A 26,633-nucleotide genomic window follows, 5' to 3' on the forward strand; every position below is an offset into this window, starting at 1 on the left:
GACAAAGAGAATATTCACACTTTTATAAATTAAAATTCTTTAAATACAGCAAAATAAAAAGACTTTAAATCCAGACTTTACAAACTGTTCTAAAAAAAACCACACACAAAATAAGTTTACAGTTATTTCCAGAGAATACATTCTAAAAAAAAAACAGTTTTTTTGTCAGCTTCTAAATTCTCATTCTTCTACATCCCCCACCCTGTCCTCTCTCCTGGCCATGACTAGGGCAGTGGCTTAGCTTTTCTGTGGACCTCTCTACAGTCCAGTTTTACCACATCGTGCCTGACAATACAGTGCTTGTTTCAACAGCAGAGCAGCACCTCAGCTGGCTCGCAGTGAAATATGACCTCATTGCAATGTACTGTATTCACTTGGACAGTACAGGTAGCACCCTGCACATTTTCAGAGGGCAAGAGTAAAACGCTACCTCGCAATGAAGTACATGCTACAAGAGTAAGGAACAGACATGGGAGAGGTTTCAAATAACACAAATAGGAAGAGTTTACATTATCTTTTAGACTTGTCTAAAGGCCCTTTTATTAATTACAATTACAAATAACCATCTGCTTATTTCTGAAGGTGAGTTTCGCTCACATGATAGTTTTCATTTTCAAAGTGTCTTTTCTCAGGCCAAAAGGAGTACTTTGGAACAGGATGTGAACAGAATAGATGTCTGTCTAGAGAGCGAGATCGAGGGGGGTTGGAGAGGAGACAGGCACCACTGGCAGTAAAAACATTAATTTGCATTATCTTGAGATATGCGCATGTGTGTTCCAGCATCAAGTGTTGCTAGTGAGACTGCGTTTAGTATTGCCGCTCGTACACTTGAGAATCAGCACACTTCTAGGAACAGCAATATGAAATGAAGTGCAAGAATATGGAACAAGATTAACCCTTTGCGGTCCTATGTCGGACCAGGGCCGACATCATCAAAAAAGACGTAAAACACAGACGTTTTTTTCTCCGGAAAAAGCTGAGAAAACCATTCAATGGCTGACAGAAGCCACAAAAAAAAAAAAAAAAAGACCGGATCTGAGCAATACATAGCCCTGGCACCACAGAGATAACACAGCCATAAACAAACAAGATAGACATTTGCAGAGCTTTTTGAGATGTTATAGTAATAAAATAATGACTTGGATCGCATTATTGAAGAGTTTGGTGATAAAACGAGTGATCAGGAGATGATTTATCAGTATGCACGACTATAAAGAGGTATGTGAAAAATACAGCGAACAAGGGGTGGGGCGGGGCTTGAGATGCAGTACTGAGTGTCCTGTTGACATGCAGTGCCTTTTAAACCTGTTTCACTGTGAAAAAAAAAATACTTTTGAAAACAGCACGTGTAAAATAAACTACACGTGTGAAAATAAATTGGACCTGACACGCCTGAGACGCGCTGAATAAATGGACCGCTAAGGGTTAATTTTGGTGCTGATGAAAGGTGCAGGGTCGGCAGCAGTGGAGACTGGTTTCACAGACCCCTATTAGCACTAATCTTGGATTACGCTATCTACAGTACAAGCATGCAGGGGCAGGGTTACTGTAGCTTCCCTACATTGCCTCGCAAGAATGGAGCAGTCTCAGCTGACTCAATTCCTGGCCTCCCTTATGTCAAATTATGAATTATGAATTATGAATTAACTGTGCCATGTGAATGGTTTAAACCAGATGTGTTTTCAGATTTTTAGGTTATGTTTTTTTGTTTTCAAACAAATTAAAAAACACCACCACTTTGGTGTTTCAACACTGATAGGATGCTGAAATGGGTACACTGTAGAAAGTAAACCCTTTAAGTCTCATGTGGGACGAGTGGAAGATGCTCTCCAGTGCTTTGGCATGCAAAGCCATCATTCCAGCTGGAAATTAATTCGGTTTTAAAATACCTAGAAATGACCCCTTCACCTGCCTCCCCGTTTTCACAGAATTTATCGAGATCTCCTTGTCCGTGTTGAGCGTCTCTTGCCAGCGTTGGCTCCTGCTCCGCAGGGCTGCCACCCAGCTGGCCTCTCGCTCCCCTCCACCTCCCCCTCTTTCTCTGCACTGCTTCCCTTGCTTCTCATGTTCCCTGGCTCCTCGGTTTCCCCTTCCTCCTCCACCTCAGCTTGGGGTCTGTCCTGCTCTCCCTCTACATTGTCTTCATCTTGCTCCTGCACTGGCCCCTCAGTCTGGGGAATGCCCTTGCGCTGTTCAGGATTCCTGTCCATTTGCTCCTCAAGCACTTCAGCTTCTTTACTGATACAGTCATTAGAGGAGCTGCTCAAGTCTAAGGCTTGTTCCCCAAGTGCAGCATCCTCTTCCAAGTCATCCAACAGAAGGCTGTTTTTTGTTTGAGAGAGCCCATACAGACTCGCTGTACCAGGGCTTGGTTTCTTAGAGATAGTTTTGACAGTGTTTGTGCTGTCAGTACCACTTTTGACTGGGTCTGGACTGTCAAAGACAATTTTGACAGGATTTGGGCTTTCAGAGCCTGTTCTATCGGAAGGCATGCTGTCTGAATTAGTAGTACCATAGCCTTGCTCTCTATTGGTCCCACTGAAGTCTGCTGGGCCCATTTCCATTAGGTTGACTCCAGTTTCAGCTCCCAGTTCCTGTCCAGCCACCTGTAGTGTATCATCTGGATGCTCTTCCACTATAGTGCCAGACTCCTGGGCTTCGGCTGCCTCAAGACTCCTGAATGCTCTGTACTTCTGTCAGTAAAAATTAAAACCTGGTTAGCAAACAAAGAGCGAGCTCTAACTCTGTTAGACTAGAAGAATCTCTTATAGAAAAGTTAGGTCAAGCTCTGATGACTTTCTTTGTGTACCATTGTTCAAGATCAAAGCATAGAATAAAAAAGTCAAAAGGTTCTGACCTGCAGGTTTTGGAAATGCATCAGTGATTTGCAGTGAGAGAGCCTGGCCGTGGACTCAAAATGGTAGAATTTGTGGCACAACCTGCAGAGGAATCCAGCCACAGGGACCACGAAACTGGAGCCTGAGAAAATATGAGGGAAGGAAATTAAACAACTTATCAAACAGAATGCAAAGGTGAAAGAAAAAGAAAAAATGAGAAACCAAAACAAAAGCCATTTACAAGTCTATCTATTCTGTTAAGACATACTAGAATACACTCATTAAGAGTGACTTGTGACTGAAAAAAAAACCTGCTAAATAATGTTACATTACCATACTGAATTACATACCTCTCTAGTTTTCATTATACTAAAAGAAATTGAAAAATGTGACATTTCGAAAATTTAAAATGAAATACTGTACTACTATTATGGCTTCCAGTAGATATTTCCAATATAAGTCATTGCATGAAAAAAAAAAACTATAAAAAAGAACATAATTTAGATATTGTATTTATGTCTCAATCCTAAAATTCAAGGAGATGCAAAACGTTTGGCCATAGCGGTATAGTGTGATAAATACACAGGCAGCAAGGGCCATAAAAAACACCTGTTACTTGCTCACAACTCCTGGATTCAAAATGCATCCCGAGTTCATTGCCTGGATCCTGAATGTGGTCATCCTCACTTCAACAAGTTAACCTTTGTATATGTATTTGTGAAACTAACTGCTAGGGCAGCAGTGTGGAGTAGTGGTTAGGGCTCTGGATTCTTGACCGGAGGGTCGTGGGTTCTATCCCTGGTAGGGGACACTGCTGCTGTACCCTTGAGCAAGGTACTTTACCTAGATTGCTCCAGTAAAAACCCAACTGTATAAATAGGTAATTGTATGTAAAAAAATAATGTGATATGTTGTAACAATTGTAAGTCGCCCTGGATAAGGGCGTCTGCTAAGAAATAAATAATAATAATAATAATAGGTGGACAAATTCAAGATGGCCACCAAAAATCTCTAAAATGGCATATCTCAGCTCATAGTTGTAGTACACAGTTCTGTTTGGTGTCCAAATGGGGGTTTTGAGGGTCAAGGAATTAATTTCTTATAATAAACATTTTTTTAAGCCAAATTTATGTGTGTGTGTGTGTATATATATATATATATATCTCAATTATTGGCACCTTTAATAAAGGCTGTATAAAATAAACACAGGTAATGAGCTATATTTTATGCTCAAATATATGGGAAAACCATATTCTTTTATTCGAATACAATTGCTCAGAGAAAAAGTTTTTTTATTAATAAGTAATAAAATGTTTTCTCAAAAAGATAGGTGTCAGAATTATTGGCACCCCTAAAGATTCTTATAAATAAAATCAAACAAAATTAAATCTGCATTAACATTCTACTTCTTTAAGTTCATCTCAGTCTTAAGGAACTGTATTGTGGCCTTCCATGGCTTCCTGTTTCACTGGGGTATAAAAATGAGGTAACACGCATATGAAATCCATTTGTCATCCATCACCATGGGTAAAGACAAAGAACTCACAAATGAAGAGAGACAGATGGTTGTTGACCTTCATAAATCAGGCAATGGGTACAAAACAATAGCTAAAAAACTAAATATGCCACTTACCACTATTAGGGCAATAATTAAGAAGTTCAAAACCACTGCAACAGTGGTAAACTTGCCTGGTAGAGGACGCAAGTGTATCTTGCCCTTACGCACAGTGAGGCAGATGGTTCGGGAGGCAAAGGGAAATCCAAGGGCCACAGTTGGAGAATTACAGAATTTGGTTGCATCTTGGGGTCACCATGTCTCCAAATCTACAATTAGACGCCACCTCCATGCCAATAGGCTATTTGGAAGGGTTGCCAGAAAAAAGCCTTTATTGAGAGCAACCAACAAACGTAAGCACCTGGAGTTTGGCACTTCGATTGGAACCGGGTGCTATGGTCAGATGAGACGAAAATAGAGCTCTTTGACCACGCACACCAGCGGTGGGTTTGTCGTCTAAATAAGGATGTGTGTGCAGAAAAGAACCTCATATCTACTGTAAAATATGGTGGTAGATCTTTGATGTTATGGGGCTGTTTTGCTTCCACTGGTCCTGGGGCCCTTGTTAAGGTTAACGGCATCATGAACTCTACCCAGTACCAGGACATTTTAGCCAAAAACCTGGTTGCCTCTGCCAGGAGGCTGAAACTTGGCTGCAAGCACACATCAAAATCCACAAAGAAATGGTTCAGTCTCCGGACTTGAACCCCATTGAAAACCTGTGGTTTCAATTGAAGAGGGCAGTCCATATGCGCAGACCGAAGGATATCAAGGATCTGGAAAGATTCTGTATGGAGGAATGGTCTAAGATCCCTCCCAATGTGTTTTCCAATCTCATTAAACATTATAGAAAAAGACTCAGTGCCGTTATCCTTGCAAGGGGAGGGTGCACAAAGTACTGAAAACAAGGGTGCCAATAATTGTGACGCCATTTTTTTTGGTAATAAATTTATAATTTGAGAAATGTTTAATTTTTGTTGATTCCATTGAATCATTAATAAAGTCAAATATATTCCACATGTTGGAAAATTACAATATAGCTCAGTACTGGTATTATTTATTTTATACAGTCTTTTTTGTTCATCTTTATCAAGGGTGCCAGTAATTTTGGAGGTGACTGTATGTCGTGGTTGGCGAGTCTAGTTTTTTCTAGTTTTGCGAAGGGCTCCTGGATGAATCCCGAAGTTACCACTTTTTTTCAGCACTCGCCCGCATCCAGTCAGGCGAATCTAGATTGGCCCAGAACTTGAAAAAGATGACTGGGCGAAACACATTTTTTTTTTCACTGAATTTCGGGACTAGCCCAGGTGAGTCTAGTTTCGTCTAGTTTCAAAATCAATGCTGGGCGAATCTCGTTCGCCCATGCCATTAATTTAGGCAAGTCTAGTTTCGTCCAAAGCTTCAACATCGATGCTGGGCCAATCTAGTTTTGCCTATGCCAATTATTTGGGTGAGTCTAGTTTTGCATTTATACACTCTCCCCCGCCAGTTTCCAATTGCATGCCGGAGTACCTGCCTCGCCTACACAATGTAGCGACGGTGTGCTGGGTTTCCAGCGGCGGTGCTGAAAATACATAAATACATACAGTACTGTGCAAAAGTTTTAGGCAGGTGTGAAAAAATGCTGTAAAGTAAGAATGCTTTCAAAAATAGACATGTTAATAGATTATATTTATCAATTAACGAAATGCAAAGTGAGTGAACAGAAGAAAAATCTAAATCAAATCCATATTTGGTGTGACCACCCTTTGCCTTCAAAACAGCATCAATTCTTCTAGGTACACTTGCACAAAGTCAGGGATTTTGTAGGCATATAGTCAGGTGTATGATTAAACAATTATACCAAACAGGTGCTAATGATCATCAATTCAGTATGTAGGTTGAAACACAATCATTAACTGAAACAGAAACAGCTGTGTAGGAGGAATAAACTGGGTGAGGAACAGCCAAACTCAGCTAACAAGGTGAGGTTGCTGAAGACAGTTTACTGTCAAAAGTCATACACCATGGCAAGACTGAGCACAGCAACAAGACACAAGGTATTTATACTGCATCAGCAAGGTCTCTCCCAGGCAGAAATTTCAAGGCAGACAGGGGTTTCCAGATGTGCTGTCCAAGCTCTTTTGAAGAAGCACAAAGAAACGGGCAACGTTGAGGACCGTAGACGCAGTGGTCGGCCAAGGAAACGTACTGCAGCAGATGAAAGACACATCATGCTTACTTCCCTTCGCAATCGGAAGATGTCCAGCAGTGCCATCAGCTCAGAACTGGCAGAAAACAGTGGGACCCTGGTACACCCATCTACTGTCCGGAGAAGTCTGGTCAGAAGTGACCTTCATGGAAGACTTGCGGCCAAAAAGCCATACCTCCGACGTGGAAACAAGGCCAAGCGACTCAACTATGCACGAAAACACAGGAACTGGGGTGCAGAAAATTGGCAGCAGGTGCTCTGGACTGATGAGTCAAAATTTGAAATATTTAGCTGTAGCAGAATGTAGTTTGAATGTAGCGGTACATGAATGAGTGTCTGCAGGCAACAGTGAAGCATGGTGGAGGTTCCTTGCAAGTTTGGGGCTGCATTTCTGCAAATGGAGTTGGGGATTTGGTCAGAATTAATGGTCTCCTCAATGCTGAGAAGTACAGGCAGATACTTATCCATCATGCAATACCATCAGGGAGGCATCTGCTTGGCCCCAAATTTATTCTGCAGCATGACAACGACCCCAAACATACAGCGAAAGTCATTAAGAACTATCTTCAGCGTAAAGAAGAACAAGGAGTCCTGGAAGTGATGGTATGGCCCCCACAGAGCCCTGATCTCAACATCATCGAGTCTGTCTGGGATTACATGAAGAGAGAGAAGCAACTGAGGCTGTCTAAATCCACAGAAGAACTGTGGTTAGTTCTCCAAGGTGTTTGGGCCAACCTACCTGCCGAGTTCCTTCAAAAACTGTGTGCAAGTGTACCTAGAAGAATTGATGCTGTTTTGAAGGCAAAGGGTGGTCACACCAAATATTGATTTGATGTAGATTTTTCTTCTGTTCACTCACTTTGCATTTTGTTAATTGATAAATATAAACTATTAACATGTCTATTTTTGAAAGCATTCTTACTTTACAGCATTTTTTCACACCTGCCTAAAACTTTTGCACAGTACTGTATGTTGAGGGCACTGGGGGCCGGGGGGGAATCAAGTGCCACAGACAAGAGGAAGAGGGACGAGGTCCAAAAAGTTTGAGAACCACTACTCTAAAGGACAAGGATCTCTGTGTCTGGTGCATGAAGCCAAAACACAAAAAACACGTTGGCCGAGACAAGTGGTGTCTTCTCCAACAAATGGATGCATGGCACACGTTCAAGGCTCACACAGTGTACCTAAAAGATGCTACAATGTGTGACCGTATCTTAGCTGTAATTGACTGTACAACAGATCCTTTTGCAGCGGAGACTTGGCATCATCACTGGAAAGAATATGCCTCTCCAATATACCACTATGATAAAAACGTTAATTCAAATTTCCAATTACAACAGGTTAGTCTTGCAGAAGTTGAAGAAATGTTCTTCATTATGTATGGACAGTTGTCTTGGTTATGAATGAGCCATGAACATTACAAGGACTACTGATGAAATACAATAACCTGTTGAGGAATTTCAGTTATGATATAAGTACAACAAAATCAAGCACAATTAAGCAGATGATTCAAAAGGAGTTTGCAAACAGGATCGGCTTTCAAGATCACTTCCACAAAAACAAGAGGACCATAGTGTTGACACATCTACAGGTAAAAGTTATGTGGAAGCAGCAAATCTACTTGTGGGGAGTGAGCGAAGAACAATTACTGAATACCATTGCCAAGTGCTTGAAAGATAAATTATTGCGTGCTGCAGGCATGAGCTGCTCTCCACATACTGATGAGTTTGAGAACACTGAAAAACCTAATCCAGAGACAACAGTGATGCCTGCCAGGATTCAGGATTGCAGCCTGGTCATCACTGATATTTTCATTCATCACGGGGAAACACACTTCCTAAAGGTCAAGTTATCAATGACGATTCATGGCCTGACTAGAAGTCATGATATTACAGACATGATGATTAATTAATTCCTTGTCCCTCAAAACTCCCCTTTAGACACCAAACACAGCTTTATATGAATATTATGAACCAAAATGTGCCATTATTTTTGGCGGCCATCTTGAATTTGGCAACCTAGCGGCAATTGCCCACATTTGAGAGGGTCCCCCACGGCCATCTTTTAGCACCATTTATTTATATAAAAAACAGCTTCAAACCTTTGTCCTCGTAAATTGATCATAGAATCCTATTATTTTTCCTTTACTTTAGCATTAACCCCATTTACAGGGACACTCACCGTACTGTGTCTCTGAATCATACTGTTCATCCTCGGTCAGCTCCTCTAACATCACCTCCCTCTGCAGAGATACAATGCAACACAGCATGCAGAACACTCACTTAGGAATATTTTTGAACACATGTAAAACTGTATATAGGTTTTATAATGGCCAGGCAGAAATACCCCAAGGCATACTTTAACCCCCATTTGAGACTCATGTATTAGAGGCGGTTATCTCATTAGCAGGATGAATGTTTCAATACCATTGTAACATAGAATCTGTAAAAATCAGTAACAACTGGTTTATGCATATTTGGCTACAGTATAAATCTCAGAAGAGTCATATTTCCCTGGTTATAACGTAACATTTTACCCACACTGATCCCAAAGAACACGGCATATAGTTTTGATGAAGATTATCACTAATCACTAAACAGAGACCCTTGCCTGTCGGCTTTTGGCCCTGAGGGTCTCCATTGAAGATTCCTCCTCCTCTTCCTCCTCCTCACTGGGATCCTCCTCGTAGTCCTCCTCTCCCTCGAAGCAGCCGATGGCATCCACAGTGATCAGCTCCTCAGGGTTCTCGGGACCCCCGTGCTCCCGGGCCTCGCTCCGTAGCTGCAGACAAGCACGGAGAACAGTCACACCCTGAGGAGCCCTTATTTATTCAATAATTTTACTTCTTGGGTTACTATATTCCTACTGGGGCTTTTAGTGTTGTCATACAAGCATCACCTGCTGTATACTACAGTGAGTTTTACTGCCTCCCTCCCAAAGTCTGGGAAGGAAGTGGCATAAAGTCAAGCAAAGACATACTTGATACAGACACATTCATTTTTGGGGGGTAAGGAGTAATTTCTTACATTAAATCATGGTAACACTGGTGTTCCCTTTCAAGTACGATATGTAACCATTACCGAATGGGTATTTACCTCCTAAAGACCCCTGAATCCTGAATACTTTACCAATGCTGCTCTTTGAGCCTGTGACACAAATCGTGACTGACATAATCAGTCACAGATCTTGGCGCCATTTTTCCTTTCAAGACTGACCTGATCGGAGAGCCTTGTTCAGATAAGTACATTGTTGCTTACATCTGTATATATTTTGTAGTTTTACACATTTTATACGTGATATTTAATCAAATCGCTGAAATAGTTTTTCTATTTATTTGTGTGCACTAAAGGCTGGTTACGTTCCGCTGCGGCCTTGTGCCCCGTGTGAAGCTAGCGGCTCGAGTCGCTCCTTCCCAGGGACCCAGCATATAAGTCGGCTGACTTTATGCTCTCCACCCGGGCTGCATAGCTCTGGCTGGAGCTTATTTTCTTTCTCGTTTTTGTTAATTAGCACTATACGAGACATTTTATATTACTGATGTAATTGTTAAATGACTTCTTTTCTCACTGTGTTATGTCTTTCAGATAATCGCGCGCAGACCTGTCTAACGTGGTGCTTGCACACATATAGTAAGAGCAGCTGCTTGCTTCAGCAGCATTGCACAGGACCGAGATATTCGCTTCGGTGTTGTTGTTGGTTTGCATTACAACCACAGTATCTCAATGCCGTTTTGGTGAACAGCTATTTTACCAATCACCCAGTAGACACATACCGAACTAGCACTAAGGTCACAGACCCACATCCGATCCCAACCTGGTTCAAACCCGGTACCAATTTGGTATCAAAGCCAGCGAACTGGTACCAAAGACGCCAATTTCCACATCCCCATAAAACCAGCGCACAGGAAGTACCTGCGGTTCGCCTTTCAGGGAACCTCGTACGAGTTCCGTGTCTTGCCATTTGGCCTCTCCCTAGCTTCATGTTTCTTCTCCAAGTGCATGGAAGCTATTTTGGCCGAGACAAGAGTACTCAACTATCTGGATGACTGGCTAATTTGTGATGAGTCTCCAGCACAGGTCGAGGCCCATATGGAATTCGTCACCGACCACTCCAACAGTTGGGCCTTATGGTGAATCAAGCGACGAGCCAGCTCACACCTTCCTACACAGCATCCTATCTGGGAGTGTGCTTGGACTCCGGATCCATGCTGGCCACTTTGTTGGACTGCAGAGTGCAGGGAATAGCTGCCTGCTTGAAGCTCTTTCAGCTCAACAGAGCACAAACGGTAGTGACGTTCCAGAAACTTCTGGCCCTGATGGTAACAGCTTCCCAGACCCTTCCATTGGGTCTCCTGTACATGCGCCCTCTGCAGGACTGGTTTAATCGCAGGTCTTCCAGCTCACGTTGAACCGCGACCGCCTATTGACAGTCCCACCTCTGTCTAAGCGCACTGTCTTGGTGGAAACAGCCAACCCATCTACGCTTAGGTGTAGTGCTGGGCAGTGTCCCCAGAAGGGAGGTCGTCACCACGGACGCGTCCAGCCTGGTCCTGGGCACTGTGTAGAATGGCCGAGGCATGCAAGGTGTGTGGAACCCCCATGGATGTTTTAGAGCTGCAGGCAGTTTACCTGGCCTTGTAGAACTCTTTGCAGGATGGTCAGGGGAGACATGTGCTTGTCCGCACAGACAACATCAACACCCTGTGGGCACCCGGTCTCCATCGCATGGCTCGCTACCTTTTACTGTGGGTGCATGAGAACCTGGGCGGCAGACCTCCACTCAAGGGGAGTCCCCAACAGCTCAGAGTGGAGGCTTCACCCCGAGGTGGTGAGCCTCATCTGGGAAAGTCAGGAGAGCAGAGATTTACCTCTTTGCTTCCCAAGAATCAACCAACTGTCCCCTCTGGGTCTCCATAATAGGATGCAGGGAACCGCTGGCAATAGATGCCTTGGCACACCAATGGCCAAGACATCTGTTATACGCTTTCCCAACAGTTGCGCTGCTCCTGCTGTCTGGAGAAAATCAGGCAGGACCGGGCCAAGGTGTTTTTAATAGCCCCATACTGGCCCCGGAGAATCTGGTTTTGATCTGATGCAGCTCCTGAGTGGCCAGCAGTGGAGACTACCGACGCCACCTGCTCAACCAGGCTCAGCCTGCAGCTCTGGGTCTGGCCCCTGAATGGCTGCATTTGAGCTATCTGGGACTTTCCAACAGGGTTACTGACACCCTACAGAATGTCAGTTCGTTCCAAACATGGCTACAAGTGGGGCGTCTGTCCCATGGCAGTTATACTGCAATTTCTGCAGGACCTTTTTGACGAGTGAAAATCCCCCTCCACATTAAAGGTCTATCTGGCAGCTATTTCCATTTGCCATAACACGATTGACTACATCTCCCCAGGAACCAACTTCCTGGAGGGGGAATTTTTGAAGGGGGCTCGGTGGCTTTGTTCGCCTATGAAGGACATTGTCCTTCACTGGAGGCTAAAAGTGTTGCTTAATGTACTCATGAAGCCTCCATTTGAACCCCTGCATTAAGCTGAGCTGAAATTGCTTTCTTTTAAGCGACTTTCTTGCTTGCTATCACCGCAGCAAAGCAGGTGAATGAGATGGAGGCATTCTCTATCGTAAAAGCCTGCTTTTTTTTTTTTTTTATAAATTTAGTCGTTGCCAATTATTTTTATTATTTTCTCCCAAATTTGAATGGCCAATTATTATTATTATTTTTGGCTGACCTAACCCACCCTCCCCCCGGGCGGCACTTGGCCAATTGAGCGCCACCCCCTGGAAGCTCCCATCCTCGGTTGGCAAAGGAATAGCCTGGACTCGAACTCGCAACGTCCAGACTATAGCGCACATCCTGCACTCCACGCGGAGCGCCTTTACTGGATGCGCCACTTGGGAGCCCAGCCTGCTTATTTTTTACAGGAGACAAGGACAAATGTCATGCTCCGCACCAATCATGCCTTCTTGCCAAAGACTATCTCTGCCTTCCATGCCAACCAGTCTGTGGAATTGGAGGCTTTCCATCCTCCTCCTTTCCAGTGGCAGGGAGCGACAGTGCCATACGCTCTGCCCAGTTTGGGCCCTGGTATATTATGTTGACAGGACAAAAAGTGAGGAGGCAGTCTGAACAATTTGTTGTCTGCTATGGGGCAAAGTCCTGTGGTCAAGCCCTGTCTAAGCAGCAGCTGTCTAAGGAGATATGAGATGCGGTCAAGACTGCCTATAAACTGGCCAACTTGACCCCCTCCAGAAAAGCTCACTGCCCATTCCACAAAGGGGCCTTGCAACTTTGTGGGCTTTATTCCAGGCTGCATCTGTCAAAGACACATGCAATGCGCCAGTGTGAGTTACGCCCCATACCTTCACCAATGCTGTGGATCCTCAAAAGCTGGTTTTGGAACTGGAGCGTTAAGGGCGGCTTCCCAGTCAAACCTTACAAAACAGGCATAGAGGTGAAATTCTCCCTCAATTTTTCACCCTAGCTACTTGTTACTGTGGTCTCGAATGGCAACCCACAGAGCAGCCTCTCGGCTTAGCCTTGTAGCATTCCGGTCATTCTGCAATCATTCCCTTGCGTTGGCTTGGGTATACTCACCCATTCGGTAGTGGTTACATTTCGTACTTCAAAGGGAACGTTTGGTTATTATCATAACCCTGGTTCCCTGAAATATAAACGTAACCATTAACCTTCAAGGTCGCTGCGTCCATTAATTGCAGCAGGCTTGAAGGAAAAATGACGCCGAGATCTGTGACTGCAATGCTTTTGATCCATCAGGGGAGGGGTCATGACTGTCACAGGTTCAAATAGCAGCTTTGGTATAAAGTACTCAGGATTCAGGGATCTTCAGGAGGTAAATATCTGTTCCGTAATGGTTACATTTCTATTTCAGGGACCCAGGGTTATGATAATAACCTAATGTTTTTTTTTTTATTATGTGTAAACAGATAGTATTGTTTGTGTCATGAGATGCACCCAATAAGAGGGATGAAAATCTCACATTTCAATGCACAGGGTGTCAATGGATGTTTACATTGAACACTGGATGCAAAGAGTAGGCTACTATCTGCACTGAGCGTAGAAATGTTAAAACATATGCAAATTAGTCAGAATACTCAAGAGAAGTTAGACTTGAGAACTTATCCTAGAAATATTGAGAGTTACCATGTCTGAGATTTAAACTCCAAGCTCCAGCTTGCCAGTTTTACAACCCCAAAAATAAAGGTTTTCAGCTACAGTATGTCAATGAAGGAGAGTGTGAAACCCAAACATCAGATCGAGACTCAATCTGAAGATGCACTGGATCCATAACGGAACTGTTTTGTGTTTTACAAGTAGCCTTGTAGGCAGTGATCATTCCCTCACGACACCCAGACAGATATCTCCTCACCTCCTCAACTTTGTGCTTGTGCTCCGGGGACTTCATGTGCTCCACAAACTTGCGTGGTGTCCTGAAGTGGCACTTGCAGACCGTACAGAAGGGCCTGGACGAGTGCTTTGAAAGCTGAACACCAGAGGAAAACATCAATGGCTTATCAAAAACCATAACTGTGCTAATATGCCTGTATGAATCTGCAGAAACTGCCGCCTGAATCTGTCTTCTGTCCCAATCAATAGGTTGCTTTTATTTATTTATTATTATTATTATTATTATTATTATTATTATTATTATTATTATTATTATTATTATTATTATTATTATTATTATTAATTAAAGTAGTAGTAGTCCTGGTATAATAATTAAAACTTACACTGCTTGAAATGTTTTAAACTACCATTATAAATGGATGTATCAAAAAAGATATCCTGCAAATGATGTCTGAAATAAATAAAACACCAGTTCTAGTGTTTTCTCCTTTTTTATAGGTAGTTTATTGGGGTGCCACTGGGTTTATTACAGAAATGTATTTACTGTAATATGGTACATAGTTTATTTTGCTTATACTACAGAGAGTTAAATACAAAATAGGAAATACTCAAAAAGAACTAAACATTATTATTAATACAACAACAAAAGAAAACGCCCAAATACATTTATATTCAGGAATATTTCTGCTCCTGAAAAGCTGATGGACAAATACATAGCTATTCCCCACAATTGCTATTTGGTCTTCTGCTTTTTCAAGTTGGCAAAGGTGTTGGACTGTGTGGTTCAGTGAACAACGGTTAACAGGTTTATAAAGACCACATGCAGATTTCACCTGGGATCCAATTTAAACGGAAACCTCCCGATGTGTATGACTAATACATTACCCCAGCCTCTATACACAGTCCCTGGTTACCTTGTGCTCCTTAGTTCTGCGATGCTCAATGAGATCTCCTGTGAAGTAAACCTGACAAGTGGTGCACCAGCGCTGCAGGGCGTGTCTATTCTCTCTGAAACACAAGGTCAGATGTTACTGCTAGCGATGAAACAAAATGTCCTTGCATATATGGTATTGTGATAGCTTTACTGCTTGTAGTCCAATCAATGTTTCTTGAATGGTGACTAAATGTGATTTACACAGTCAAGGTTTGATATTAAAAGGCAATTTGTTTAGAAATTACTGCGACTGGCTCATTGTGGTTCTCTACCACAGTTGCTATACAAAAATAAAGTGATCCGCAACAAGTAGATCACTGTGACCTTCACCCACTGATTGAGAGATGCATCCATATACCAACACTTTTACATGCAGAATATGTACAGAACTGCTTATACAATTGTGAAAAAACTTGGTTTGTGAAGTGGTACAAAACGGTCGTGTTTTTGGTAGGCGTGGCCCGTGATCCACATTAATCTCATTTTAGTAGCCTATATTACAGAAGGGGTCTGAAATAAACAGTGTTCCTATTTCTCTGTGTGCGTCCGGCGTAAATGTACATATGTATATATATATACAAAATCAGCATGTCAAATTAATGTTTTTAATCCTGTGTTCAAAATGAAACAGTATATAAATATTCTTCAATAATAAGAATAATATGTTTAAATTGGTTGTTTCTGAGTAAAACAGAAAAAAAAAACAGAATTGAAAAGTGAAATCATACAGGCAGGCGTGTGTGAAATCACACGTGTCCAAGAAGCGGGACATCACAAAGATCAGAAAGAAGACTACAAAACAGAAACCTCTCGTTTTAGTTTACAGGAAATATTCAACGGCAGTCTGAAGTACAGTGCACTCCGTTTATAAGAATTACTGATATAAGAATCAACCGCATATAGTGATCAAAACCACTGGGACCAAATCATTCCAATACTAACCATGCTAAAAGAATCTGCTTGAAGAATCAACACTTTGTAGGAACAATTCAATAATTGATAGTTTATCTAATAATAGTTTATCTGGGTTGATTAGTTCTCTTATTAATAATTAGTGTTACAAAGATCGACAAATAAAAAAGTACACAAATAATAAACAGAAATCAGGAAAGTCAGAAAGTAAATCTCTTAGTCTCTAAGCACAAAACACAATTAAAAAATCTCACTGCATTCATGCTGGCTAGCAGGCAATTGAAATATGACACCGCCTGTCTCCTCACAAACAAAGCAGCCACTGCAGCAGCTCAAGCAAGCTGTGAAGTAGCTAGTAGCTTACTCACATACACACACGCCCACATACAGGCAGAGCCTCAACTGAGATGATGCAGACAATCTTAGAATATATCACATTAAGCTTATTAATGGTATATAGATGAAGGGTATGGCAAGTTTACTTGTTAAAACCAATCCTCACCCAGGACAACTGGAAGCTGCTAGAGACTGGAAAATGCTGGCAGATGTTGGTCAGCGGCTTATTTTTCCACCTGAGATTGCCACCACTAACCTTCGACCAGATATTGACCTTGTAGAGTTAACAGTGCCATGGGAGGATGCTGTAGATGAGGCGTATGAGAGGAAGAAACTGCGGTATGCTCAACTAGCCACTGAAGCGGAACAGCGAGGATGGAGAGTCCGGGTTTACCAAGTGGAAGTGGGTTGTCGAGGATTTGTGGCACACTCTACAACCCGGTTTCTCAGAGACGTCGGATTCAGTGGCCAAGAGTTGCGTCGCACAGTGAAGAACTTATCTGAAGCAGCAGAGAGGAGCAGCAACTAGCTGTGGTTGAGACGGAAAGATTCTGGCTGGGGATCTCAAGCACAATAGAAAGGAAAGCTGATGTACGGGTAAGTAAGCTGGGCTGAGTTGAGTGGGGGGCGGAGGGGGGGTTTTGTGTGGAAGCCAGAATCACTGTCGAGCCCTCTTGAGGTGTCGTGGGCTAGTCGATGAAACACCGAGGATGGAAGGTGCCCACTTGAAGACCTCAGAGACAATAAGCTGATCCCTGGAGCCACCATTACACTTCAGCCTTCAACACCAGACAGAAGGATATCTACATCATCATATGGAAGGAAGCGCAAATGGATGGAGACACATATGGATCACATTAGTTTACTGTGAAGCTACGTCTTAGTTGGTGCTTATCTTGGCGAGAGCCAAGTTCAAATCAGCATGAAGTTTTAACATCTACTCTCATATAATGGAAATCAAATCTTCATACAACAATATGAGGTAGATTACTTATAGTTACTTTACCAAGTTTCTCTAGAGGTTATTTCACACGCAAAGGGTGCAAACTAAACAATTAACAATTCAATTATATGTGAATTCATTAATTTAGTTCCATTAAAGGAAAATGCAACTGGAATTATACTCAACAGTTCCTTGAGTATGCTGTTTTGGAAACTCAATCTGTTGAAGTGTCCGGTTTAAAAAGCTCTCCTCTCAGCAACAAAGTCTTCAATCCCACGTTGGTTCAAACTCAGCAACAAAGCTTTCAATTCTCGATAGAATCAACAAACAGCTGCAACAAAGTCTTCAGTCCTCAGTATAGGATCCACAACAGCGCCCGTCCGCTCTGCCCTCTTCACTGAATCTTCAGCTACGCAGGTAGCAGGGCACAGTTTCTTTTGGGTACTATGGTTTTAGGTGTACAGCAGACCCAGACTGGTTTGTCTGATAATAGTCGTTTGTAAGTTGTAAGGCAGTCCTCCAGCCGGGCCTCAGTCTCGTTGCTTGGGGTTGTGACTCGCTTGCAGCTTGCTTCCCGTCCCGCCTTGGTTCTGTTTTTAGGCAGAGTCCCGGAGTTGCAGCTTTGCTTAGCAGAGTGACAGCACCTTGTTTAGCATTCGATGTGGAGCGCAAAATGTTTAGTTTTGCTTGGATATTTAGTCTTTTTCACTCTTCTAAATAGCCACTTTCATGAGATCATTTGTGTATCTTGCCTTTTATTAAACACAGTCCTTTGATGTTTTAATGTCCTTTTCCACTGGGACATCACTAGTTAATGTCTTCCTTGCATCAAAAAGATTGAATTATCTGTACATAATTCAACTGTCCGCTCAGCCTAATCCAGTCCATGCGCCGGTCACCTAATCAGTAGGTCACATAGTTCAGTATGTCTGCAAGCCAGAGACCCCCTTCTCAAGACACAGCAGTTTGCCCTGTTTCTCAAGACACACCATCTCCCCAACCCTATCATGCCTGCTAACTGAGCTAACCATCTCCCCAACCCTATCATGCCTGCTAACTGAGCTAACCATCTCCCCAACCCTATCATGTCTGCTAACTGAGCTAACCATCTCCCCAGCCCTATCATGTCTGCTAACTGAGCTAACCATCTCCCCAACCCTATCATGCCTGCTAACTGAGCTAACCATCTCCCCAACCCTATCATGTCTGCTAACTGAGCTAACCATCTCCCCAACCCTATCATGTCTGCTAACTGAGCTAACCATCTCCCCAGCCCTATCATGTCTGCTAACTGAGCTAACCATCTCCCCAACCCTATCATGCCTGCTAACTGAGCTAATCATCTCCCCAACCCTATCATGTCTGCTAACTGAGCTAACCATCTCCCCAACCCTATCATGTCTGCTAACTGAGCTAACCATCTCCCCAGCCCTATCATGTCTGCTAACTGAGCTAACCATCTCCCCAACCCTATCATGCCTGCTAACTGAGCTAATCATCTCCCCAACCCTATCATGTCTGCTAACTGAGCTAACCATCTCCCCAACCCTATCATGCCTGCTAACTGAGCTAACCATCTCCCCAACCCTATCATGTCTGCTAACTGAGCTAACCATCTCCCCAACCCTATCATGTCTGCTAACTGAGCTAACCATCTCCCCAACCCTATCATGTCTGCTAACTGAGCTAACCATCTCCCCAGCCCTATCATGTCTGCTAACTGAGCTAACCATCTCCCCAACCCTATCATGCCTGCTAACTGAGCTAATCATCTCCCCAACCCTATCATGTCTGCTAACTGAGCTAACCATCTCCCCAACCCTATCATGCCTGCTAACTGAGCTAACCATCTCCCCAACCCTATCATGTCTGCTAACTGAGCTAACCATCTCCCCAACCCTATCATGTCTGCTAACTGAGCTAACCATCTCCCCAACCCTATCATGTCTGCTAACTGAGCTAACCATCTCCCCAGCCCTATCATGTCTGCTAACTGAGCTAACCATCTCCCCAACCCTATCATGCCTGCTAACTGAGCTAATCATCTCCCCAACCCTATCATGTCTGCTAACTGAGCTAACCATCTCCCCAACCCTATCATGTCTGCTAACTGAGCTAACCATCTCCCCAGCCCTATCATGTCTGCTAACTGAGCTAACCATCTCCCCAACCCTATCATGCCTGCTAACTGAGCTAATCATCTCCCCAACCCTATCATGTCTGCTAACTGAGCTAACCATCTCCCCAACCCTATCATGCCTGCTAACTGAGCTAACCATCTCCCCAACCCTATCATGTCTGCTAACTGAGCTAACCATCTCCCCAACCCTATCATGTCTGCTAACTGAGCTAACCATCTCCCCAACCCTATCATGTCTGCTAACTGAGCTAACCATCTCCCCAACCCTATCATGTCTGCTAACTGAGCTAACCATCTCCAACCCTATCATGTCTGCTAACTGAGCTAACCATCTCCCCAACCCTATCATGTCTGCTAACTGAGCTAACCATCTCCCCAACCCTATCATGTCTGCTAACTGAGCTAACCATCTCCCCAGCCCTATCATGTCTGCTAACTGAGCTAACCATCTCCCCAGCCCTATCATGTCTGCTAACTGAGCTAACCATCTCCAACCCTATCATGTCTGCTAACTGAGCTAACCATCTCCCCAACCCTATCATGTCTGCTAACTGAGCTAACCATCTCCCCAACCCTATCATGCCTGCTGACTGAGCTAACCATCTCCCCAACCCTATCATGTCTGCTGACTGAGCTAACCATCTCCCCAACCCTATCATGTCTGCTGACTGAGCTAACCATCTCCCCAACCCTATCATGCCTGCTAACTGAGCTAACCATCTCCAACCCTATCATGTCTGCTAACTGAGCTAACCATCTCCCCAACCCTATCATGTCTGCTAACTGAGCTAACCATCTCCAACCCTATCATGTCTGCTAACTGAGCTAACCATCTCCCCAACCCTATCATGCCTGCTAACTGAGCTAACCATCTCCCCAACCCTATCATGTCTGCTAACTGAGCTAACCATCTCCCCAGCCCTATCATGTCTGCTAACTGAGCTAACCATCTCCAATCCTATCATGTCTGCTAACTGAGCTAACCATCTCCCCAACCCTATCATGTCTGCTAACTGAGCTAACCATCTCCCCAACCCTATCATGCCTGCTAACTGAGCTAACCATCTCCCCAGCCCTATCATGTCTGCTAACTGAGCTAACCATCTCCCCAACCCTATCATGTCTGCTAACTGAGCTAACCATCTCCCCAGCCCTATCATGTCTGCTAACTGAGCTAACCATCTCCAATCCTATCATGTCTGCTAATTGGTGTTATTCTCAGACTAATTAAAAGTTTAAATGTAATTTTTCCGATTGTTATAACTTATTTTAAATTATTGTAAATGGTTTCAAATTACATTTTAATATTGTAACTTGTATGATGCTTGCAGTCATTTAGTTCTGAGCTTTGTTGTCCATAACTGAGTCTTAGAAAAATGTTTTTTAGCTGAATTTACCAATATGCGAGTGGAATGTCACTCTCTGATCAGAAAAGGACAAGTGATGCTTTGTCTATGAACTCTCCAGTGGCCAAACCTCATGACATCATTTGGAATCAGGAAGTAAAAGAAACGGAATACAGGACTGGTCACATGTGAGAGACACAGAAGTAAATCAGCTCACAGATAGCTGCAGAGAATTTTTAGTAAAAGTGTAATATTAGACTAATACTGGTGTTAACACTTCCAGGAGAACGTAGCTTCTAATGGTCTTTTTTTTCTATTCAGGAGTTTCAAATGACAGGAGCGTAGCCTACTGTGCTTTATTCAATAACATTGTAAGAGTGAAATGTATAGTTTATTTTCAGGTTTCTAAAGTAGACGACTATATTCCCCGCTGTGTGCTAAAATAAACACGTAATTCCTGTTGCCATCAAAATGAAAAATTATAATTTATGTGACCAAAACAGCATTGTATTATATTATATTATAACGTCTTCTCTTATAAATATTAATTCCAAAGACTCTTCCTCGCTTGACTCCACTAGTCCTCTGTTCAGAAACACGGTCGGTGCTTTTTTTATTAGGTGCTGAAGTAAAGCAGTGGTGCTGTGATGGTATTTCATTTTGCCTTTACAGACGCTGCACTGAACATGTGAATCTTCAAGCACTGCAGATACATTGCCACATGCACCGCCATATTGGAATGCATGTGTTAAAGTGTAGAGTACTCGAGTAACCAAACGAGCAAGATAGGCCGAATAGCCTCCTCTCGTTTGTAAACTTTCTTATGTTCTTATGAGTACCAAAAAAATTGTCTATATATTAAAATAAACGCGAATACTTGAGTAACTAAATTAATTATCCCAGCACTAATTTGCACATCTCTGGATCTCTGAACATTTCTATGTCGGTCATCCTACAGTACCACGCAGAAAGCTATATTAAAAGTTAAATACCCCTCGCATCCAATTGTTGTCCACAAGCTTTTACTTAACAGCAATGATATTAAAATAATCAAGTCTCTCAGAGTAAAAATGTATGTGGGCGGTACAATCACCGATATTTATTCGAACGATTATATTTTGTGTGCCCAATTAATCGACTGCTATTTGGAGGCTTAACTGACAGCCCTAATGCAGAATAGTTTGATCAAGGTGAAGTTTCCCCTTCCTATAAACCTTGCTCTTACCCATCTGTCTTGGACTGGCTCTGTCCCTGCAGTGACTCCTTCACTTTGGGCAGCAGTGTGACCAGGCAGGCGTTGCTCATGTGCTGGATCTCCATCATGCGCTGCTGGTGGGCTAGTCCATTCATGTGGCTCTGGAAATTCTGCAAACAGAACAATGAATAATTTAATGGGGAATTTTGTTGCTGATAAATAGTGCTGGCAGCACAAGTACCTGATTTTACCTTATTTATGCCGGAGTTTCATCATTTTATAGTGGAGCGTTCAAGGGCTGCAAGTTATTTTTGTAAGGTAGCATATTTTTCATACACACAGGGTTCGAAAAATTAACACCCGCCAAACGCAGGTTAATTTGGTCTGTGGCGGGTCAATTTCACACATATACGCCACAGTGGCGGGTACGTTTTTGCACACTTAACATCACTCGACTGGCAATCATCGCTGTCATGTCGCCATGCAGTTTATACTTTCTACCGGCAATCACCCTGCTCAAACTGCAGTCGCTGACAGTTCCAGACCCTCACAATTCACTGTGTAAAAAAGTGCATCCTATTTTCTGTTCTGAATGCCCCTTTATCTAATCTCCATTTGTGACCCCTGGTCTTGTTTCTTTTTTCAGGTCAAAAAAGTACCCTGGGTCGACATTGTCAATACCTTTTAGGATTTTGAATGCTTGAATCAGATCACCGTGTAGTCTTCTTTGTTCAAGACTGAATAGATTCAATTATTTTAGCCTTTCTGCATACGACATGCCTTTTAAACCCGGGATAATTCTGGTCGCTCTTCTTTGCACTCTTTCTAGAGCAGCAATATCCCTTTTTGTAACAAGGTGACCAGAACTGAACACAATATTCTTGATGAGGTCTTACTAATGCATTGTAAAGTTTTAACATTACTTCCCTTGATTTAAATTCAAAACTTTTCACTATATATCCAAGGCCTTTTACAGCTTCCCCACATTGTCTAGATGAAGACAGTGTTTGCCACTCCTCCTATTTTTGTGTCGTCTGCAAATTTAACAAGTTTGCTTACTATACCAGAATCTAAATCATTAATGTAGATTAGGAATAGCGGAGGACCCAATACCGATCCCTGTGGTACACCACTGGTTACCTCGCTCCATTTTGAGGTTTCTCCTGTAATCAGTACTTTCTGTTTTAACCACTCCCTAATCCATGTGCACCTTACCTTCAGTCATTACTTTTTGGGTTTTAAAAATCACTTCAAATCACTTTTGTGGCTATATAAAACCCAGTGAAAGGTTCATTATCGCCATCTACTGGATGTTTCAATTATAATTTTTTCTGCATTCTGTGCCGTTGATGTGTCTCTCAGAGTGGGCAAAATCATAAATAAATAACCGCGATAATTAAAACTACTGACGATAGAATAATCGTTAGAATTTATATCACGATTATCTTTTTATCATCATATCGCAACACTCCTAACTGCAACAACAGAGAACAACAAAGGGGGCCTTCTAATCAGCTTGATTTTAAGGTACTGGTATTTGCTATCGCATTTACTATCTCAGTTTTAAAACGTAGCTATGGTTCAAGTTAGTGAAGTCAGCAAGCAGTTCGCAGTTCGCTATTCCAGCTCAGCTTAATCCAGCTCGCTATTCCAGCCTGCAGTTCGCAGCTCGCAATTTGTTTTTCCAGCTTGCTATTCGTTTATTATTTTAAAACATTGATTTTTTGACCTACTTCCTGACCAGCTTGCTATATATTAATAGTTATATATGTATTTTTTTTTTTAATTGTTGCAGCGGTATGAGCTGTCAGTGGCTGATCAAGGGGCTGCACGATCTTCAGCCTCTGTGACAGGGAACTTACCAGATGAGATAGACTGGAGTTCACTTTTGGGACAATTTTTCTAAAACTTCTCAGCGAAAGGGTAGCCAACAAATCATAACAAGTTCAAGGTAAATCTAGGTTTTAAAGTGTTTTTCAAAGAATCATTTGAAAAATGGTTTTCTAAGCGTGATAGTGCCTTCTCGATGATGGTTCTGCTGTGTGCTAGTTGGTCTTAACTTTCATTATCGTGCCCGTCTTCATCGACGGGCACGATCGCTTGAGCGATCCCTACCTGCTGGTTGTAGCAAGTGATGTTGCAGATGTAACAGTAGTATTTGGATGCTGCTTCTGCATCAGTGTCACTGTTCCTGACTGCACTCTCTGGTGCACTTGTGCTGATGGCTCGGCTTTCGCTGCTCTGCTGGATCGTCACTTTGAGAGAGCCGCCAGCACTCAGGACCTGGGGGAGAAGGAGGAGGGAGTCATTATTACTCAGCAAACAACATAAACATTAACGTAAATTAGACACTAGGGCTGGAACAAACATTTGAATATTCAAACAAACACTGCTTGACAGTATCAAAGATATAATGTACAGGAATGTTTAAATAAATCTACACATTTTGCAGTACAGAAGTGTTTCTCCTTTCTTTAACAGGGTTGTAACAGGTTTATTTTACAGTAAAGAGATTTTTACAGTAATAGGGTGGAAATTACACTTTTGTTTTTCAGCTAATTAAAAAAATGAAAGAACATTCAAAGATCCGAGTAATGCAACAAATGCAACTGTTCCTGTAAACATCCTGCAAACATTTCTTGTTATTTTTAGGTTTACTTCAAGCTTAATATTTATGATGATTGTTTTCATTTACATTTTTTACTTGCATACATTTTTCTGGCATATACATGAACTGGAGAAACCATTTTAAGGTTTAAAAATAGATAGCCAACGAAGCTTACCCCCATCTACATAATCTACCCCATAGACCCCTTTTCTCTTCCGTATGCCATCTCTCCCCTCACCTCAGCAAACTCCATTGCCTCGGATCCAGCTGCATTTACTCCATCTTCTGTAAGAATGCACTCTGCAGCCACTAGCAATTTCAGAGGAAACAAGGAATTAGTTAATATAACGCAAAAGAGATAACCTGTGAGGGTTGTTCCAGTATAGGCTTTTGTTTCACAGGGTTTTATTTTTATTCATTTTAATTGAAGTGCAATGTACGGTTCTTTTTTAGTTTGAGATGGTTCTAAAGTGGGTCAGGAAAGTGGTGTTATCCATTTTCCTTTGGCATGCATCTTTCATTTTGTCTTGCAGGTGACATTCAAGATAGTTAAATACTATTACCAAATACATCTCCATAACCACTTCTCACCTCCTGAATCCCTTTCTCCCTCTTCCCTGGAAGTTTTCTCTTCAGCATTCTGCGCGTGCTGCTCATCAGAAACACACTGCTCCCCCATTTGCTCTTCAGAGCTAAAAGATAAAACATGAAGTATTGACTTCTATTTGATTTTCTATCTAAATCACAGAACAGTGTAATAACAGTTTTATATGTAATAGGTGTTGTGAGAGACCCCCAGAGATGCATTGTGTATCACTGTACCTCTCTAGTCTTTGCTTTTTAAATGCTGGTTCTTCCTGGTGTTCTGTTGAAGGCTCAGCCTGGCTCTCTGGGTCTGCAGCCCTTTCATCTGTAAGCAGAGAAAACATTAACTATGCCTGAGTTCACTCTTTACATCAAACTCTATTGAAGACAACAGGAGACAGGCATGGAGAGGTCAAATATAGGTAAAAAGGATAAGTGCAAGATGAAGAATGGGAAACGGAGAAGGAGGAGATTGAGGATGGGTTTGACTGGGGCTTGGTAGATACAAATGGGATTTGTCTTTAACCTCCTGGATTTGTCTTTAACCTAATGCTGTTTTTTTGTAAAATGAGCCTCTACACTGCAAGAGCATGAAGTCTCCCAAAAGTGCGCTCCAGGACAGAGCTGAGTTACATCCCTTATAAAGGTTTCCCACAGTAAAAGCATACCAAAGCGTAACAAAGCACAGCGAAAGCATGGTAAATCATAGGGAAGAACTGTAAAGCATATTAAAAAACATGGCACACAATGGTAAAATATGGTAAAGGCAGCAGTGTGGAGTAGTGGTTAGGGCTCTGGACTCTTGACCGGAGGGTTGTGGGTTCAATCCCCAGTGGGGGACACTGCTGTTGTACCCTTGAGCAAGGTACTTTACCTAGATTGCTCCAGTAAAAACCCAACTGTAAAAATGGGTAATTGTATGTAAAATAATGTGATATCTGTATAATGTCAAATAATGTATAATGTGATATCTTGTAACAATTGTAAGTCGCCCTGGATAAGGGCGTCTGCTAAGAAATAAATAATAATAATAATAATAAATGCATGGGTAAACCATGAGGGAAAACTGCAAAACTACCATACAGATTTACTGTGGTAAACTTTTAATATGGTTCCCATTAATGTTTTAAAAGGTATAGCTTAAGTTTTGTTGTTTTAAGTAAAAGACAACATGGAGTAAAAGGCAACATGCACACAATTATATATTTTCTTCATTGTTCCTTCCTTCCTTGCTTCTATAAAAATGGCTGATCTAGCCTGTGTTACAGATGTCTAGGGCAGATAACTAGAACTGAAGAGCAGCTCCAGAACAGCCCCATCTTGCTCGTTTGGTTGTTAGTAGCTTATTGATCCCAGAATCTCATCAAGCAGCTTTTTGAAGGATCCCAGGGTGTCAGCTTCAACAACATTACTGGGGAGTTGGTTCCAGACCCTCACAATTCTCTGTGTAAAAAAGTGCATCCTATTTTCTGTTCTGAATGCCCCTTTATCTAATCTCCATTTGTGACCCCTGGTCCTTGTTTCTTTTTTCAGTTTGAAAAAGTCCCCTGGGTCGACATTGTCTATACCTTTTAGGATTTTGAATGTTTGAATCAGATCACTGCGTAGTCTTCTTTGTTCAACACTGAATAGATTCAATTCTTTTAGCCTGTCTGCATACGACATGCCTTTTAAACCCGG

The 26,633-nt window shown here is 42.3% G+C and overlaps 1 protein-coding gene across 3 annotated transcripts in view; it reads right to left on the minus strand.

Annotated features, from left to right (window-relative positions):
* The window catches only part of LOC117422038 (cip1-interacting zinc finger protein-like), a 35,498-nt gene continuing 8,865 nt past the window's right edge, over positions 1-26,633 (minus strand). For all 3 annotated transcript variants that reach the window (XM_034036647.3, XM_058987117.1, XM_058987118.1), the window contains exons 6-16: positions 25,191-25,278; positions 24,960-25,060; positions 24,607-24,677; positions 23,876-24,043; positions 21,791-21,930; positions 14,869-14,962; positions 13,977-14,090; positions 9,194-9,364; positions 8,765-8,825; positions 2,858-2,979; positions 1-2,693 (exon numbers count right to left, since the gene is read on the minus strand). In XM_034036647.3, the coding sequence (XP_033892538.3) occupies positions 1,932-2,693; positions 2,858-2,979; positions 8,765-8,825; positions 9,194-9,364; positions 13,977-14,090; positions 14,869-14,962; positions 21,791-21,930; positions 23,876-24,043; positions 24,607-24,677; positions 24,960-25,060; positions 25,191-25,278 (1,892 nt within the window). In that variant the 3' untranslated portion in view covers positions 1-1,931. The remainder of the gene's footprint in view (positions 2,694-2,857; positions 2,980-8,764; positions 8,826-9,193; positions 9,365-13,976; positions 14,091-14,868; positions 14,963-21,790; positions 21,931-23,875; positions 24,044-24,606; positions 24,678-24,959; positions 25,061-25,190; positions 25,279-26,633) is intronic.

Source organism: Acipenser ruthenus, chromosome 15 (genome assembly GCF_902713425.1).
Source record: "Acipenser ruthenus chromosome 15, fAciRut3.2 maternal haplotype, whole genome shotgun sequence".
Taxonomy (NCBI): Eukaryota; Metazoa; Chordata; class Actinopteri; order Acipenseriformes; family Acipenseridae; genus Acipenser; species Acipenser ruthenus.